Source organism: Rattus norvegicus, chromosome 18 (assembly GCF_036323735.1).
Source record: "Rattus norvegicus strain BN/NHsdMcwi chromosome 18, GRCr8, whole genome shotgun sequence".
NCBI lineage: Eukaryota > Metazoa > Chordata > Mammalia > Rodentia > Muridae > Rattus > Rattus norvegicus.
This window is the reverse complement of record NC_086036.1, coordinates 63,249,732-63,265,823: the sequence shown is the minus strand read 5'-3', so window position 1 is coordinate 63,265,823 and position 16,092 is coordinate 63,249,732. Positions and strand designations below refer to the sequence as shown.

Here is a 16,092-nt window from a genome sequence, read left to right as displayed (position 1 = left end):
GCTGTTCTTGGTGACCATCCCATGGTTCTGACATCTCCCATGCACTGGGGTCTTCCTTTGCAACTAGGCTTCACCTATAGTCTTTCATAGGCTCTCTTCATGGTGCCAAGCCTCAACTCCTTTGCATGACTCCTTCACTCCTGAGCCATCAACTGCAACTGGGGCTGTACCTTCACCAAAAGCCTCTCACAGTGCCAAGCCTCAGCTACTCTTTATGACTCCTTCATGTCTTCAAAACCAGCACCACCTGGGTGACTCTTAGAACATTACCAAGTCCAGCTGCAGCGTGAGGTACAACCTTGGCTATCTCTGGAACACAGCTTCTTTGTGCTCTCAGAAAACACTTCCCAAAGATAGATAGATAGATAGATAGATAGATAGATAGATAGATAGATAGATAGATAGATAGATAGATTGATTTATTTCTCGATCTCTCTCTCTCTCTCTCTCTCTCTCTCACACACACACACACACACACACACACACACACACACATTAAACATGTTGGGATTTGCCAAACCAGTGACATTTAGCTCTGATTTTTCTCATCACAGCAGTGTGATAGAGTTAGCATTGTTTATAAGCAACACTGGCTTGTAACTTCAGCTAGTACCCAAAAATGACTCAGCATGAATCAGCAGACCTTGGGGTAAAGTTTTGGGTGCTATAAATAAGATAAACATTGCCAATGAATGTGTTCTTAGGTCTTTATACTTGGACTGCGCCCTGGGTTGTGCCTGACGTAGAAGCACACATGTTTTTGGAGTAGTTACTGCCTATCTCCTGCTTCTGTTGCTCAAATAGATGAGTAGCTTTGTGACATCAAGCCTTAGTTCTTCCCAAAGGGAAGTTCACATCTCACTTCAGGGTGTCAGGAGTGAGGTCCTTTCCCTCTGTTTTGTAAAATAACCTCATGCTCTTATTTAATGTCATGTTGCAGCTTTATCAGTACGCTACGGTCCAAACAGCAAACAGCAGAAGTTCTCTTCTAAGGGATGTAATTGCTGCTTATCAAAGATTCTGTTCTCGACCTCCCAAAGGTGAGTGCTTCAGTCTGACTCCAGTGCTGTGTGTTCTTGCTAAAGGTACATACCCCAGGAGGAGGGGCTTCCTGTGTGGGTACATAGGTTGACTTCAGGGTGACTAACTGTTGTCTGCTCTGTCCTCACTCTGACTTCAGCTTCTGTCTGATGGTAGCAGGGATAATTATGTGACCTACAAGTGAACATCTTACAGGTGGTGGAATTGACACCTCTGGATTGTGAACTGTATTATTTAGACTTTGCTATATTTCTATGAGAGGGATATTATGATTTCTAGTGGTGTGTCAGCAGCTTTATAACAATATGCACAAAACCTGATGAAATTTAGTTTGAAGATATATTTTATCTTTTTTAACAGGATTTGAAAAATACTTTCCTAATGGGAAAAATGGAAAAAAGGCCAGCGAATCTAAGGAAGCTGTTGGAGAAAAAAAAGGTAGTTGGGAAAGAAGACTGAGTTTTTATTTCCTTTGCTTTTCTATCAGAGAGTCGCCAGAAGTTGGCTATGTAACTGTAGTTATACACACATCCAAAATTCCATGGGTCCTGTTTTGTTCCTTGAGTCTCTCTATTTTCTTGCCACTTTACACATTGAAGTAGTTCATTTCACTTGTAGAGAGACTGACTGCTCAAACTAACACTGTTTGGTAGGAATTCTGGACATATAATTTAAACTATTGAGAAAAATCTTAGGAACAGAACACATGCAACTTACTGTGGGATAGTGCAGGCTGGGGTTTTGTTTGTTTTTAATAAAGATTTTTTAAATGATAATAGTAATTATATTTATTAATAATTATATTTTTACATTATTTTTATTTTTGTTTGCTTGTTTGTTTTTGTCTTTCGAGACAGGGTTTCCCTGTGTAGCTCTGGCTGTTCTGAAACTTACACTGTAGACTATACTACAGGAACTCAGAGCTCCTTCATCCTTTGCTTCCCGAATACTGGGATTAAAGGCACGTGCCATCATTGCCTGGCTAAAGACTTATTTTAGATTATGTATGTTTGTGTATGAGTGTGTGCACATGTGAGTGCAGGTGTCTGTGGAGTCGGAAGAGGCCGTTAATCCCCTAGTGTTGGTTACAGGTGGTTGTGAGCTGCCTGGGGTAACTTGGGTACTGAGAACCAACCTGGATTGTCTGGAAGAGTAAGACGTGCTCTTTAACCACTTAGCCATCACTCTAGTTTCACAGTACAGTGTTTTAAATTTTTAAATTAAAAACTTAAATTTAAAAATGAAAATCTTGAACCTTAAGAGAGCCCTGTCTACTGGCTTGGAGAAGGTTTTACAAGGCTGGGCAGGTGGACAGATACTGTGGCACCAAGTCTTCCGGTCCCATTTCATAAGTATTGTGCAGTTGAGCATAATCTTTGACACCTATTGGTATCCAGTGGTGGCCCTTTCAGGGAAACATAAGGGAAATGTAAGTCAGACCTTTGGCCTTTTGTTATTGGTGGTCCTGGTCATTGAACCCAGGTCTTCACCTATGCTAAGCAGACCATTGAGTGGCTTCCCCGGGCCAGCCCTTGTTTTTAATGAGCCCAGCCCAAGCTCCGGGTTGCAGTGTTGGTTACATGGGCAGCGCTGCGGGATTTACACGGGCATAGTCCAGTAGTTGGCAGGCTCACCAGCGACATATACTTACATTACAGCCCTTTGGATGCGACCTTACCAGAGCAGTCAGGAATACCGTCACCCAACCTGTGCCAACTCAGTTTCTCAGTGCTGTGCTGTAGGGTGCCCTGAGCTGGCGTATGTCACGTCTGCCTCTGTGCAGGCAGTGGTTCGGTGAATGTGTCATGAAGCCACTCGGGGTGACAGGCACCCCGTGGCCTTACTGTCTGCTCTGTGAGAGAGGTTGTTTCATGGTGGTTGGTGACATTAGAATGGTAGGTCACTGGGAAGATAGAGAAGTGACAGAATCAGTGACTGTGTCAATTTGTCTGGGCTCCTTTACCAAGGGGTCAGCTCTTTGGGGAGGAGGTTAGAGAACAGACTGTCACCTCAAGTTCTGGAGGCCACCAGGCTTGGCTTTTGTGGTGCTGGAGGCAGAAACCTCAGTTTTGTGTGTGTTAGGCCCATACAGCCAAGCCAGTTAGTCTCCCTCCCATGTTCCTCTGCTCTCCCTCTTACATTCCCAGCCCAGCCCACACTTTTCAATATTGGATGTGGACTCAAGAATTTGCTCATGTTTAAACCGCCCTGTTTATTCACACATGTCACATGGCAACAAATTACCCAGCAAGTTACTTACGCTCAGGTCTTCTCTGTACAATGTGTGTAACAGTAGCGATCTTCTGGGGTTGTTGGGTGACTGTGTACTTGCTGAGGTCCTAGGCAAGTGCATTGGAGCCTCTTGGCCTTTGCCACTTTGTATCAATGGCTTTCTTCATAGTGCTTTCTGCAGTAACTGATGTGCTAGCCAGTCAGTGGTTTCTTTTAGGTCCTCAGTCTCAGTGTGGAGCTGTGCAGGCCTTGCCGACAGCAGGGGTGCTGCACGCTGGACATGCTTCATGCTGGACGTGCTGCTCTCTGTTTATAGAATCACAACTCTCCGGTCCCCAGTCTTCTGGAGGTGCAAGTGGTGGGGGAGGGAAGCGCCGTGGCAAGAAAGAAGATTCTCACTGGTGGTCCAGGTTCCAGAAGGTTTGATTTCAAACTGTTTACTTTTGAGGTTGGGTTGGTGGCCCCAAGAAAATCCCACATAGCACAGATCGTATTTCTACACAGAAACTGTTGTCCCTTTCTGTCTAGGGTGACTTTCCATGGGATGACAAGGATTTCAGGATGTACTTTCTCTGGACTGCTCTTTTTTGGAGTGGAGTCATGATTTACTTCCTGTTCAAGAGCTCTGGGAGAGAAATCACATGGAAAGACTTTGTCAATAACTATCTTTCTAAAGGAGTGGTGAGTAATGTGGGGCTGGGGGTGTCGTGCTTTAGATGGTGAAATGCAATTGTGTTAGACCATAGAGTGGCCATCATAAATAACTTTGCAAATATTTTCCTTGAATTTTTTTTAATTAGTTTACAGTTATTATGGAGGGGGCATGCATGTATCATGGCATGTGTGTGGAGGTCACAGGACAGCTTTGTGGACTCTTCCCCTACCTTTATGTGGGTCCTGAAGATTGTGCTAGGCCTTGCATTCCAAGCACCTCTATTTACAGAGCCATCTTCCCAGCTCCACATTCTTTTTTTTTTTTTTAAATAGATTTATGTTTTATGTATGTAAGTACACTGTTGCTGTATTCAGATGCACCAGAAGGGATATCAGATTCCGTGTGGTTGCTGGGAATTGAACTCAGGACCTCTGGAAGAACAGTCAGTGCTCTTAACCGCTGAGCCATCTCTCCACCACTCCCCCCAACCCCCAGCTCTACATTCTTACATTTCATGTATCTTTTGTTTCCTGTTGTTAGCATTTTAAGAATCATTGATGAATCCCATGTCATGAAAATTTTATGCTGTATTTTCTTCTGATAGTCAAGTCTTTGACTTGGGTTAATTTTTCATATACTTAGATAAAAGATTTATGTAGTTACATAAAGTTCAACCCTATTCTTTTGCTCATGGATATCTAGTTTTTTTTTTTATTGCTTATTACTGAAAATAATTCCTTTCATATAATATATTCTCATTATAGTTTCCCTTCCCCGAGATCCATCCTAACTCCTCACCTGTCCAACTTCATGTCTTCATTCTCTTGTTCTCTTTAGAAAACAAACAGGCAAAACCAAATAAAAACAGAATAATTAAAAAATACAGTTAAGGGAGGATGGGGAGGGGAACACCCATGTAGAAGGGGAAGGGGAGGGTTTAGGGAGATGTTGGCCTGGAAACCGGGAAAGGGAATGACAATTGAAATGTAAATAAGAAATACCCAATTTAATAAAGATGGAAAAAAAAATACAGTTAAAAAACACAAGAGCGGGGTTGGGGATTTACCTCAGTGGGTAAATCCTGGGTTCGGTCCCCAGCTCCGAAGAAAAGGAAAAAAAAAAAAAAAAAAAAAAACCACACACAAGAAACAGGGCTGGAGAGATGGCTCAGCAGTTAAGAGCACTGACTGCTCTTCCAGAAGTCCTGAGTTCAAATCCCAGCAACCACATTGTGGCCCACAACCATCTGTAATGAGATCTGATGCCCTCTTCTGGTGTGTCTGAAGACAGCTACAGTGTACTTATATATAATAAATAAATCTTTAAAAAAGAAAACAAAACATAAGAAACAAAGACAGATACACACACACAAAAATCTCATAAAAATCACTAAATCAAAAGCCACAAAAGACCAAGAAGTTAAAATATTCCCAGTCAAAACAAGAAATGAGATTTTAAAAAATATCTACAAAAACACCATTGAGTTTGTTTTGTGTTGGCCATCTGCTGCTGGGCCCAACATATAAGTGTAGTATAGTTTATATACTTATGTACCCATATAAGGGCCCCCCTTAAATGTAGTTAATTCCCAGTGAGATTTGATTGGAGAAACTAACTTTTCCTTCAAAAGCGATTGTGATTTGGAGATAGCTTCTTGGTTAGGGATTCAAGCTCGTGTCCTCTCCCACTCTCAGCACTGGGACCCACCCATTCTGTCTTGAACCTGTGGATTCACATGTCTGTCAGTTTTGTCTGTAAGGCAGTGTTTCCTGGATTCCGTTCATCTCCTCAGCTTTAATAGTCTTCCTGCTTCCTCTTCCACAGGGTTGCCTGAGCCCTGAAGGGAAGGATTTGATGGACATCCCATTTAGGAACAAGTGTGCTGGACAGAGTTTCTCTCTGTCCAGTTGTGAGACTCTGTGTTTGTTCCTTCTATGTTAGGAAGAAGCTTCTCTGATGACAGCTAAGAAAGATGCTGATCTATGGGCATAGCAGAATGTCATTAGGAGTCATTTTACTGTTATGTTCCTTTTCCCCTAGGCCCATGGTCTACCTAGTCTCAGAATCTTGGGCACCTGAGCAGTGTCAGGCATGGGTTCCAAATCTTGGAATGGGCCTTATCCTAGTTAGGGTTTTACTGCTGTGAACAGACAACATGACCAAGGCAAGTCTTATAAGGACAACATTTACTTGGGGCTGACTTAGAGTTTCAGAGACTCAGTCATCATCAAGGTGGGAACATGGCAGCATCCAGGCAGGCATGGTGCAGGAGGAACTGAGAGTTCTACATCTTCATCTGAAGGCTGCTAGCAGAATACTGACTTCCAGGCACCTAGGATGAGGGTCTCAAGCCCATACCCATAGTGACACATCTACTCCAACAAGGTCACATCTACTTCAACAAGGCCACACCTTCTAATAGTGCTATTCCCTGGGCCAAGCATATATAAACCATCACAGGTCTTAAACTGAGTATCCATGTTTGTTGGAAACATTCCTTTTCTCATTGCATGGTCTTGACATTCATGTCAAAAATCATTTGATTCCATTTGTTTCTGTGTTGTCTGTTCTATACCATTGTCTTTTTTTAAAGATTATTTTTTTAATGTATATGTACACTGTACCTGTCTTCAGACACACCAGAAGAGGGCATCAGATCTCATTACAGATGGTTGTGAGCCACCATGTGGTTGCTGGGAATTGAACTCAAGACCTCTGGAAGAGCAGTCAGTGCTCTTAACCACTGAACCATCTCTCCAGCCCCCTTTCCATTATCTTTTTTCACAGTTTTGAGTGCTGTAGCTGTGTAGTTGTGTAGGTCTTTCAACTTTGTTACCTTTTTCTGGTTTGTTTTGGCTGTTCCTTTGGGAGTCCATACAAATTGTAAGAATGGTTTTCTATTTCTACAAAAAAACATTTTTAGACATTAAGTCTGTGGATCACTTTCATAACAGTATACAGTCTTCTAATCTATGAGTGCAGATTTTCTTTTATCTTTCTTATTTCTAAATAGCTTTCATTGCACATTTCTTTCGCCCTTTGCTTAAATTAATTTAGTCCCTATACATTTTATTCTGGTTGCTATTGTAATTTATAACTATTTTCTTAATTCTTGTTAGTAAATAGAAATATTACTAATTTATTATTATTGTTGTTGTTGTTATTATTATTATTAATTCTTTGCTTTGTTTTGGTTTTGTGTTTTTTTGCAAGACAGGGTTTTTCCATGTAAGCCCTGGCTATCCTGGAACTCACTCTGTAGACCAGGCTGGCCTTGAATTCAGAGATCCATCCGCCTCTGGCTCCCAAGTGCTGGTTTTACAGTTTTTTAATGTGTTTCCCTGTGTATGTGTGTACATATGTGCAGGTCAGAGGACACCTTATGGGAATTAGTTCTTGCCTTCTACTCTGAAGGTCTCAGGGATCAATCTTAAGTTATCTGCTTGGCAGAAAGTGTCTGCTTACTTAGCCATCCCACTACTCCTAAGGCTACACATGAGGGGGCAACAGGGTCTCCTTATGTGTAGCCTTGGCTAACCTGGAGCTTGTGATGTAGTCCAGGCTGGCCTCAAACTTATAGCAATCCTCCTGCCTTTTGCTTTCCAGGTGCTGTAATTATAGGCATGTGTTGTATAAAATGACACTGTGACCACTCCAAAAGATGGTTGAGGAGAAGGTTTTATTGTAGCTGTGAGAGAGACTACAGCCAAAGGCGTCTAGAGGTCTGGTGCAGGGAGAGAAAGTAGTAGCTTGAACATGGCCTGCAGACTGGAATTGGCCATGGAGGAGAGAGCTGGGCAGAGTGAGAGAGGGAGACAAAGTGTAGGCAAAGGAGAAGGGGCCCAGAGATGAAAGAGAGAGCATGGCCTAAACAGAGGGTTATATGGGAAGGAGAGGGGAAGGGAAGCCCATGAGTCGGGAGGTTTATAACCAGCAGGTTATCAAAGACAGCCATTTGTCCCTCTGCCAGTGATAAGGAATGGCTCCTTAGGTAGAGAGAATAGGGGGTGGGTGGAGTTTCCTTCAAACCTGCCGGGTACCACCCTGCCTGGCGGTGTGTTGGCTGTTGTGAGCTGACTTTGAATCCTGCTATGTTCTGAATTCATATATTTGTTCCAGGTTTAGAGGTGTGTGTGTGGTATTTGCAGCATTTTCTACAATAGCTACTCCAGTTTTAGTTTCTATTAGCGTGATAAATGTCTTCCATCCTTTTACTCTCAATTTGTTGGTGCCTTTAACCAGTAAGATGTGTTTCGTAGAGACAACAAAGTTAGATACAGTTTTGTCAGGCCTGAAAGAAACCCAGAACAAATGGCTAACTGTGCGTCCATTAATACATCAAAGCAAATGGTGGCCTCCTCTACTTCCTAAACCTCTCTGGTTCCTGGGCTTCCTTTCCCCTCGCTTCTCATTCTCATATAACCCTGCCATTTTGGCTATGGCCTCCCTTATATCTCCTGGTTCTCTGCCCTCTTGGTCTCTGCTCTTGGTCTTCTTGGCCCTCTTTCTTCTCTCTTCCCTCTCCTCTCATGGTCCAGTTCACTGTGTCCATAACTAGTTTTGTACTTTCTCTCCCTACTCTAGACTCTTCAGATGCCTCTGGTTATATCCTACTTCTTATGTATAATAAAAGCTTTCTCTTCAACCATACCTTGGAACTGCCATGCTGTTCTTTCATTCATTTTTTGAATCTAGTAATGCTGTCTTTCCCCCCCTCCCCCCCCCCCCCGGAGCTGGGGACCGAACCCAGGGCCTTGTGCTTGCTAGGCAAGCACTGTACCACTGAGCTAAATCCCCAACCCCTAAGCCTGTCTTTTTTAATAGATTTTTCTTATTTATGCATATTTGTGTGTACCTATATGATTTTTGTGTACCGTATGCTTGCCAGTGCCTGCAGAGATCACTGGATCCCTGAAACTTGAGTTACAGACTTGTGAGCCATCTGGTGTAGGTGCTGAGAATCCAGCCTGGGTTCTGTGCTCTTAACTGCTAAGCCGCCTCTTCCCCCCCCAGCCTGTCTCTTTACTGATGAATTTGGGCCATTTATGTATAAAGTTATTATAGAGAGATGCTTAGTAAATCCTGGGGGTTTTGTGGGATGTTTCTTTTGGTTTGTTTTCTGGTCCGAGTGTTTGCTCTTGGCCTTTCCTCTTTAGTGTCCGACCTGCTGACACGGTGGAGGACGTGGTAGGTGCTTTCCTTGTTTCACCCCTGTTGAGCTATTCCTGTCCTAAAATGTAAGCTTCTCGTGCTCCTGTTTCCTTTCTTCCTCTTTTGTGTGTACTGTTTCCATAAGCATCTTTTGTAGTGCCATGTCGTTGGTCATGAAGTTCCTTCATTTGTGCTTGTCTTGAAATGTCCTTCTTTGTCATTTCAAAATGTAAGGTGGCGGGGTATGGCTCAGCATTAGCTGCCACAGGGTACAAATGGAGGTCAGAGGTCAACTCCTCCTACCTTACATGGGCTACTGGGACTAAATTCATCAGGTTTCATAGCAAGTGTTTTAAACCACTGAGCCATCTCTCCAGCACCCTATATCTAATTCTTTTTTTTTTTTTTTTTTTTTTTTTTTTGGTTCTTTTTTTTGGAGCTGGGGACCGAACCCAGGGCCTTGCGCTTCCTAGGCAAGCGCTCTATCACTGAGCTAAATCCCCAACCCCAACCTATATCTAATTCTTAATGATATTCTTTCCTCTGCACTTTTAATAATACTTTTGAAATACCATATCTGAAGGACAGTGACAGAAGGTGTCCTTTAAGACATTTATTTCTCATGATCTGCTGTCAGTAAGTCCTCCAAGTGATAGTGGCAAACCAAAAGCGAGGGTGTTCCAGAGAAGCTAGCACAAGGGGTTACTCTGTCTGGGAAGGAATGGCTAAAAGATCTGCGTTCTAAAACTGTTTGGGAATTCCAGGTCAGCATGTGTCTTCTCATACAGTAACAAATGAGCACATATAAAATAATACAAATGATAATAGTTTAAAAATCGGAAATAATTAGAGTAAAGCAAAGTCTGTACTATTTGATATTCAGGGAATGGGGAAGAAGTAATATCTTATAGTAGCGAGTATTAGAGAGGAAAGCAATAAGAATCCTTGGCTAAAGAGTGTAGATTGCAGAGGCACTGTGGAGAGCAGTTTGACAATACCTAGGGAAGCTGAAGGACTGCAGTCTACCTCTTACCAGTGCATCTGCATCTGTCTGTAGACTGTGTACCCTGGAAAAACTTGAAGAGATGTTCCAGAAATTATCCACAAGGGTGTTTATTGCAGCATTGGGGAGGACTGTACAATCTGAAAAACTGTTGATGAACATGGAGGTAACCTGGAGTATGCTCATCAAAGGCAAGGCAAGGCTCCACAGAACCCAAATGCCGATGTAGTGAACCTTGCAAATGTAGTGATGGGAGGAAGAAAAAAGGGGAATAAAAACAGCCATGTAAAAGTTTGAAAGCAGGCTGGAGTGAATGTAGATGCCATTCAGGGTTAGCCCAAAGGCAAGAGCTGTCTTAGCCTCTGGGACTGCAGTTCCAGGGGGTGGGCATCCCCTGTGTGGATGCTGAGAACTGAATCCAGGTCCTGTGGGAAGGCAGCAAGGGCTCTTCACCTCCGAGCCATCTCGCATCCACTGCCCAGCTGCTCTACCTCTTGATAAAGGGTCTCAGCCCTATAGTATGGTAGTTCTGGCTGACTTCTGTAGAGACTGGCTGGCTCTGCCTGCCAAGTGCTGGGATCACCATGCCCAGCCTGTCATATGTCTTTTAAAAATGAGAATAAAATAAAATCTCAAGTATTTTTTATAATCTTAAGTTTAAATATTTGCCTTTTTAACATTCTAGGTGGACAGACTAGAAGTTGTCAACAAACGTTTTGTTCGTGTGACCTTTACTCCAGGAAAAACTCCAGTTGATGGGGTAAGTAATTTTATAAATTGACATGAGTCAGTCAGAATTAAGCTTTCTCAGGTTTAGACAAGAAAACATCCCTGGCATTGCATTAGCTGCGTATTGGGGACAGTGGGGTCTGCGAGCGCAGGCGGATGCTCACTGGCAGCTGGCGTGTGCATTGCTGACACATGGAGAGGCTTCAGTGTTGGGCTGGTGTTGGTCGTTATTGTAGTTTCACACCTAGGGCACAGCGAGGAGGACCTCAGTGTTCAGCATTCCAGAATAATTTCCGATTCTTGAACACAGAAAAACATTTGCTCAGTTGGGCAAAGCATTAACTTTTGAATCCCATGTGTTTTGAGGTGGATTCTTTCAAGCCAATTTCGGAGTCTTTCTGCTTATTTTCCTTCAACCTTTTTGTGGTAGCCGTTTGTTTTCCCAGTTTTTATTTGTGTATTTTTGAAACAGGGTCTTTCTCTGTGACCGGGCTGCCTGTGGACTCACAGAAGTCTCCATGCTTCAGCCCCTACAGAGCACAGACATAAACCATCACACTGGGCTTTGCTCTTCTCATGTGATCTGTGTTTCTCCTCCACCTAGTTTGGACTCTGTAGAGACAGCAGAAGTGTCAGATGATCAGGGGAGGTAATGCATAGGGGAGGAAGACTCAGGTAATGTCAGCCCTTCCCTGGTCCGACCCTACTCCCAGTTCTTGGGTGTCCTGCCACCCTACTGTCTCTGCCAGGCCAGACTTCGCACCGTGGCCTGTTCTCTAACCATTTTCTAGCCACATCAGGCACCTGCTTTTTGAGATTACCCTCCCTAACTGTCTGTTTCCACCCTGTTAGTACTGTCCTGTGGGACTATCTCCAAAGGACAACTTTGATAATGGAGAAGCCTCATTTCTAGGACTAACATTCACAAATGTTTACATCTAAAATTGATAGCATTGTGTTATTTTTATTTCTCCATTATGCCACAGTAAAGGTTTCTATCTCAAGCTTGTTGGCTTTGTTTGTTTGTTCGTTTTGTGGTATTGGGGATTGAACCTAGTCGCCTCATAGATACTTTTATCTCATAGCAAGTACTTTACCACCGAGCTGTGTCCCTAGCCCTAAATCTTAAGATCATAGTCTGTCTGGTGTACACACTGTAATCCTAATGCTTGAGTTAGGACTTCAGAGTCATTCTTGGTTGCACTGAGGCTTTTCCCCATCACTGTCCTTAACTAGGAGAACATGAAGATTTTCTGTAGCATTTCCATGGTGTCAGTATTTTATGTCATCTAGAATTAAAGTATATAAGATACAGTATTCAGATACTGTTCCATTTCAGAGAAGGGACTTGTGTATCTCACATCTTTGTTTGAGATTTTCTTAGGATTTGGAATCATTTCCCTATGCATCTTGGGGAGGGGGGGGTTATCATTATTTTTGTGTTTCTTGTGGAATAGCTGTCTCTTCCATATTCTTCCAGGACCTCAGGAAGTCTCCAGTCCTAGGTATTAGAAGGGTAATGCCCAGCATAGCATTTCTGGTACTTTCTACTAGCCAGGTTTTGATTATTCCTGATCCCACTTCTTAGGAATATTCTCAGGGTGAAATGAGTTGATGTACCCATCAGGGCTTAGAGCAGTGTGTGCACGGCTGCCTTAACCTGTTCCTGCTGTGTCAGACTGGGTTTTACTGTGGAAATAGGCCTGTGGGAAGTGCACAAGAAGGAAAGAGTACTTGTTCACCTGCTTTCAAGTAGGTTTTTAAATGCTTTTCTCTTTTAACGATTTGTGGTTTTTTATATTTTATTTTTATTGTGTGTGTGAGTGTTTTGCCTGCATCTGTCTGTGCGCTGTGTTCATGCAGTGAGTGTGGAGGCCAGAAGAGGGTGCTAGGTCTTGTGGAGCTGGAGTTAGGAGTTGTTAGTTGATATGTGGGTGCTGGGAATTGAAGCTGGGTCTTCTAAAGAACAGCCAGTGCTTCTAACCGCTGAGCATCCTGTAGTGTCAGTGTTGTTCTGAGTTTATAATTATTAAGCCAGTGAGGAAGATGGCTAAGGATTGCCACATGTTCTCAGCAAATTAAACAGTCACCATGTCTTTGCAGCCAGACTTTTATTATTGTTGAAGTCTTTGGGGTTTCTGAAAAATTCTTAGCAGGTTAAATGCTTTAGAAAAATCAAAATTCTGTTTGTTCTTCATTCTTAGGATATTTGTTTTTCTGTTTTTATAGCAATACGTCTGGTTTAATATTGGCAGTGTTGACACATTTGAGCGGAATCTGGAGACTTTGCAGCAAGAATTGGGCATAGAAGGGGAGAACCGGGTGCCTGTGGTTTACATTGCTGAAAGCGATGGGTAAGAAATCATTTAAAATACATGATTTGTGCCAGATAGGGTGCGTATACCTATAATCCTGGCACTTGGGAGCCTGAAGCAAGAATATTGCCATGAGTTTGAGGTCAGCCCTGGGTACATAGAAAGACCTTGTCTCAAAAAGCTGGAAAAACAAACAATAAAAAGACAGATTTGAGTACCATTTACTATGCTATGGATGGTTCGCTGTCCCTTGTCATTAAGTGACAGGGTTATAAATTTAAAGTCTCTTTAATTTTTAAGGTTTATTTGTTCATGTATTTTATGTAAGTGAGTGCTTTGTGTGTACACCTGCACACGAGAAGAAGGCATCAGGTCGCATTGTAAAGTGGTTGTAAACCACCACCATGTGGTTGCTGGGAGTTGAACTCAGGACGTTGGAAGAGCAGCCAGTGCTCTAAATTGCTGAGTCATCTCTCAAGCAAGTCTTAAGCAGGCCTTGCTCTTTTTAGCTATATTGAAAAATAAATCATTAGTAGTTTAGTCTTTGCATATGACTACTGTCTTTTCTACATGATTATGTTCTCTCGGTTAAGCAGGATTTAGTGTTACAGTCCAGTGTGCTGTCCTTGTATAAGTTTTGCATGAACAGCCCCATGTGAAGGAGTAGCATCCTACCTTTAGCTGTTGTTTACCTTTCTAGTTGACAGTCTTTCAGGATTTAAGAAAGTTTTCAGTGCTGGACAGTGGTGGCACACACCTTTAATCCCCGCTCTCAGGAAGCATAGGCAAGTGAATCTCTAGGAGTTCGAGGCCAGCCTGGTGTGCAGAGCTTGCCAGGACAGCTAGGGCTACACAGACAGACCCTGTGTTGAAAAACCAGAAAAAAAAAGAAAAAAAGAAAAGAAAAAAAAAGAAAGAAAATTTCCCAGACTAGAGAGGTGGCCCAGTGAATGAGAGCACTGGCTGCTCTTCCAGAGGACCTTTGATTCAATTCCCAGCAACCACTCGGTGACTCACAGCCACCGGTAATTCTCATCCTGGGAGATCCAGTGCCTACTTGAGTCTCTATAAACACAAGGCATGCACACAGTGCACAGATATCTATGCAGATAAAACATTCGTACATTAAAAATAATTTTTTTTTTTTGGTTCTTTTTTTCGGAGCTGGGGACCGAACCCAGGGCCTTGCGCTTCCTAGGTAAGCGCTCTACCACTGAGCTAAATCCCCAGCCCCTATTAAAAAATTTTTTATCTTTCTTCAGAACTACTTCTCCTAGGGTTTATCTGAATAACTCCACTTATAGTTTGAGCAGATACTCCTGTATGTTGAAGATATATGGGCTGGGGAATGAATAGTAGACTGTTCATCTGTTGTGGTGTGCATACGTGTAATCCCAGTGCTGGGTCCTTTTCATTGAATGCAGAAACTGTGTCCTGCTGTGAGACAGGCAGGTCTACAGTGTATCATTTTTCTCTGTGTGTGAGAACAAAACCAGCTAGTGTGTTAATTTCACTGTTGGTGTCACTCATAACTAGAGACTTCTGGAATTGGGCTCTGGCAGCTCACCTCCCTCTAGTATGATGCCTCCCAGCTGATGGGATGCTTTTGCATGAGATCTTAAGGTGGTTGCCCAAGTTGATAAGCTGTTATGGGTGTAATAGGCTAGAATTTCACAAGCTGGATAACCCTTATGTGGTACGCCTGGGGCCTGAACTGTTTCAGGTTTTGGAATGTACGTAGACTTTGCTGATTGAGCATTCCTCATTCAAAACTTGAAATTCAGATATCTCCAAAATTCTAAATTTTGTAAACATCTGTTGGCACTGAAAAGTACAGGTTCTCTGGTATCTCAGATCCATGTTTTTTAGGTTAGGCATACTCATAGACAGTTGCATTTCATTCTTTCATAAACTTGTTTTGTAGTGCAGGTTATTTCCCCCTGATTCTTTAACAGTGTTTAAAAATGTATAAACATTTAGTAAGTTTGTACTCGAAAGTTAGGTTGAATAACAGTCACTCAGTCAAAAGACAGATTCTTCCCCAGGCTCTGAGGCGTCTTTGCAGGCACCATGCTGGAGACGTTCTGCTGGAGACGTTCTGCTGAAAGAGTGTCAGGCCAGAGCGGCCTGTGCAGCTTCATGCACGGAGGTTAAACATTGTATGCGTTACTTTCCACACCGGCATGCTGTCTGACGAAGGCTTTTCTGGAGGTTGAGGCCTCCTCATAAGAGAACCGGAGTCTGAGGCTAACACCGGGATTATGCTCAGCATCTAAGTGAGTAACTGGAAAGAAAAGAAACTTGGAGACCATAGTAGTAGCCAGCAGGCCTGTGCGCACTTACGCAGGAACAAGACACTGAGAGCCCGTGTGTTCACACACTCACTGTGCGTTACTTGTTATTGCTTTAGAGATATAAACATGCCAAGATTCTCCCGTGCCTCAGATAAATTACTAGATTATTTTAAACTACTAGATTTTTGGAACTTGTCAATGTTTGCCCTGATATCTGAAGCATAGGAAACTTACCAGCTGAACTGTTGTGTGTTGTCTCTCTAGCTCCTTCCTGCTGAGCATGTTGCCCACGGTACTCATTATTGCTTTTCTACTCTACACCATAAGAAGAGGGCCCGCTGGCATTGGTCGGACCGGTCGGGGAATGGGTGGACTCTTCAGTGTTGGGGAAACGACAGCCAAGGTCTTAAAGGATGAGATAGATGTGAAGTTTAAAGATGTGGCTGGCTGTGAGGAGGCCAAGCTAGAAATAATGGAATTTGTGAATTTCTTGAAAAATCCAAAGCAGTATCAAGACCTAGGAGCAAAAATCCCAAAGGTAAAAAGATACTTGGAGAGGACTAAGTTCAAGGTGTATGTCTATCAAGATGTCACCTATGGCCTATTCAATTAAATTTTCATTCTTCTTTCCAGATTTTGTTTCTGTCTGATTCAGTTCTGTAGCCTGTTTTC

The 16,092-nt window shown here is 42.8% G+C and overlaps 1 protein-coding gene across 3 annotated transcripts in view; it reads left to right on the top strand.

Annotated features, from left to right (window-relative positions):
- The window catches only part of Afg3l2 (AFG3 like matrix AAA peptidase subunit 2), a 44,838-nt gene that overhangs the window by 3,177 nt on the left and 25,569 nt on the right, over window positions 1-16,092 (top strand). The window contains exons 2-8 of one of the 3 annotated variants that reach the window (NM_001134864.1): window positions 941-1,040; window positions 1,402-1,479; window positions 3,590-3,693; window positions 3,802-3,954; window positions 10,768-10,842; window positions 13,041-13,165; window positions 15,685-15,958. In NM_001134864.1, the coding sequence (NP_001128336.1) occupies window positions 941-1,040; window positions 1,402-1,479; window positions 3,590-3,693; window positions 3,802-3,954; window positions 10,768-10,842; window positions 13,041-13,165; window positions 15,685-15,958 (909 nt within the window). The other 2 variants (XM_039096796.1, XM_039096797.2) reach the window with 2 other exon arrangements.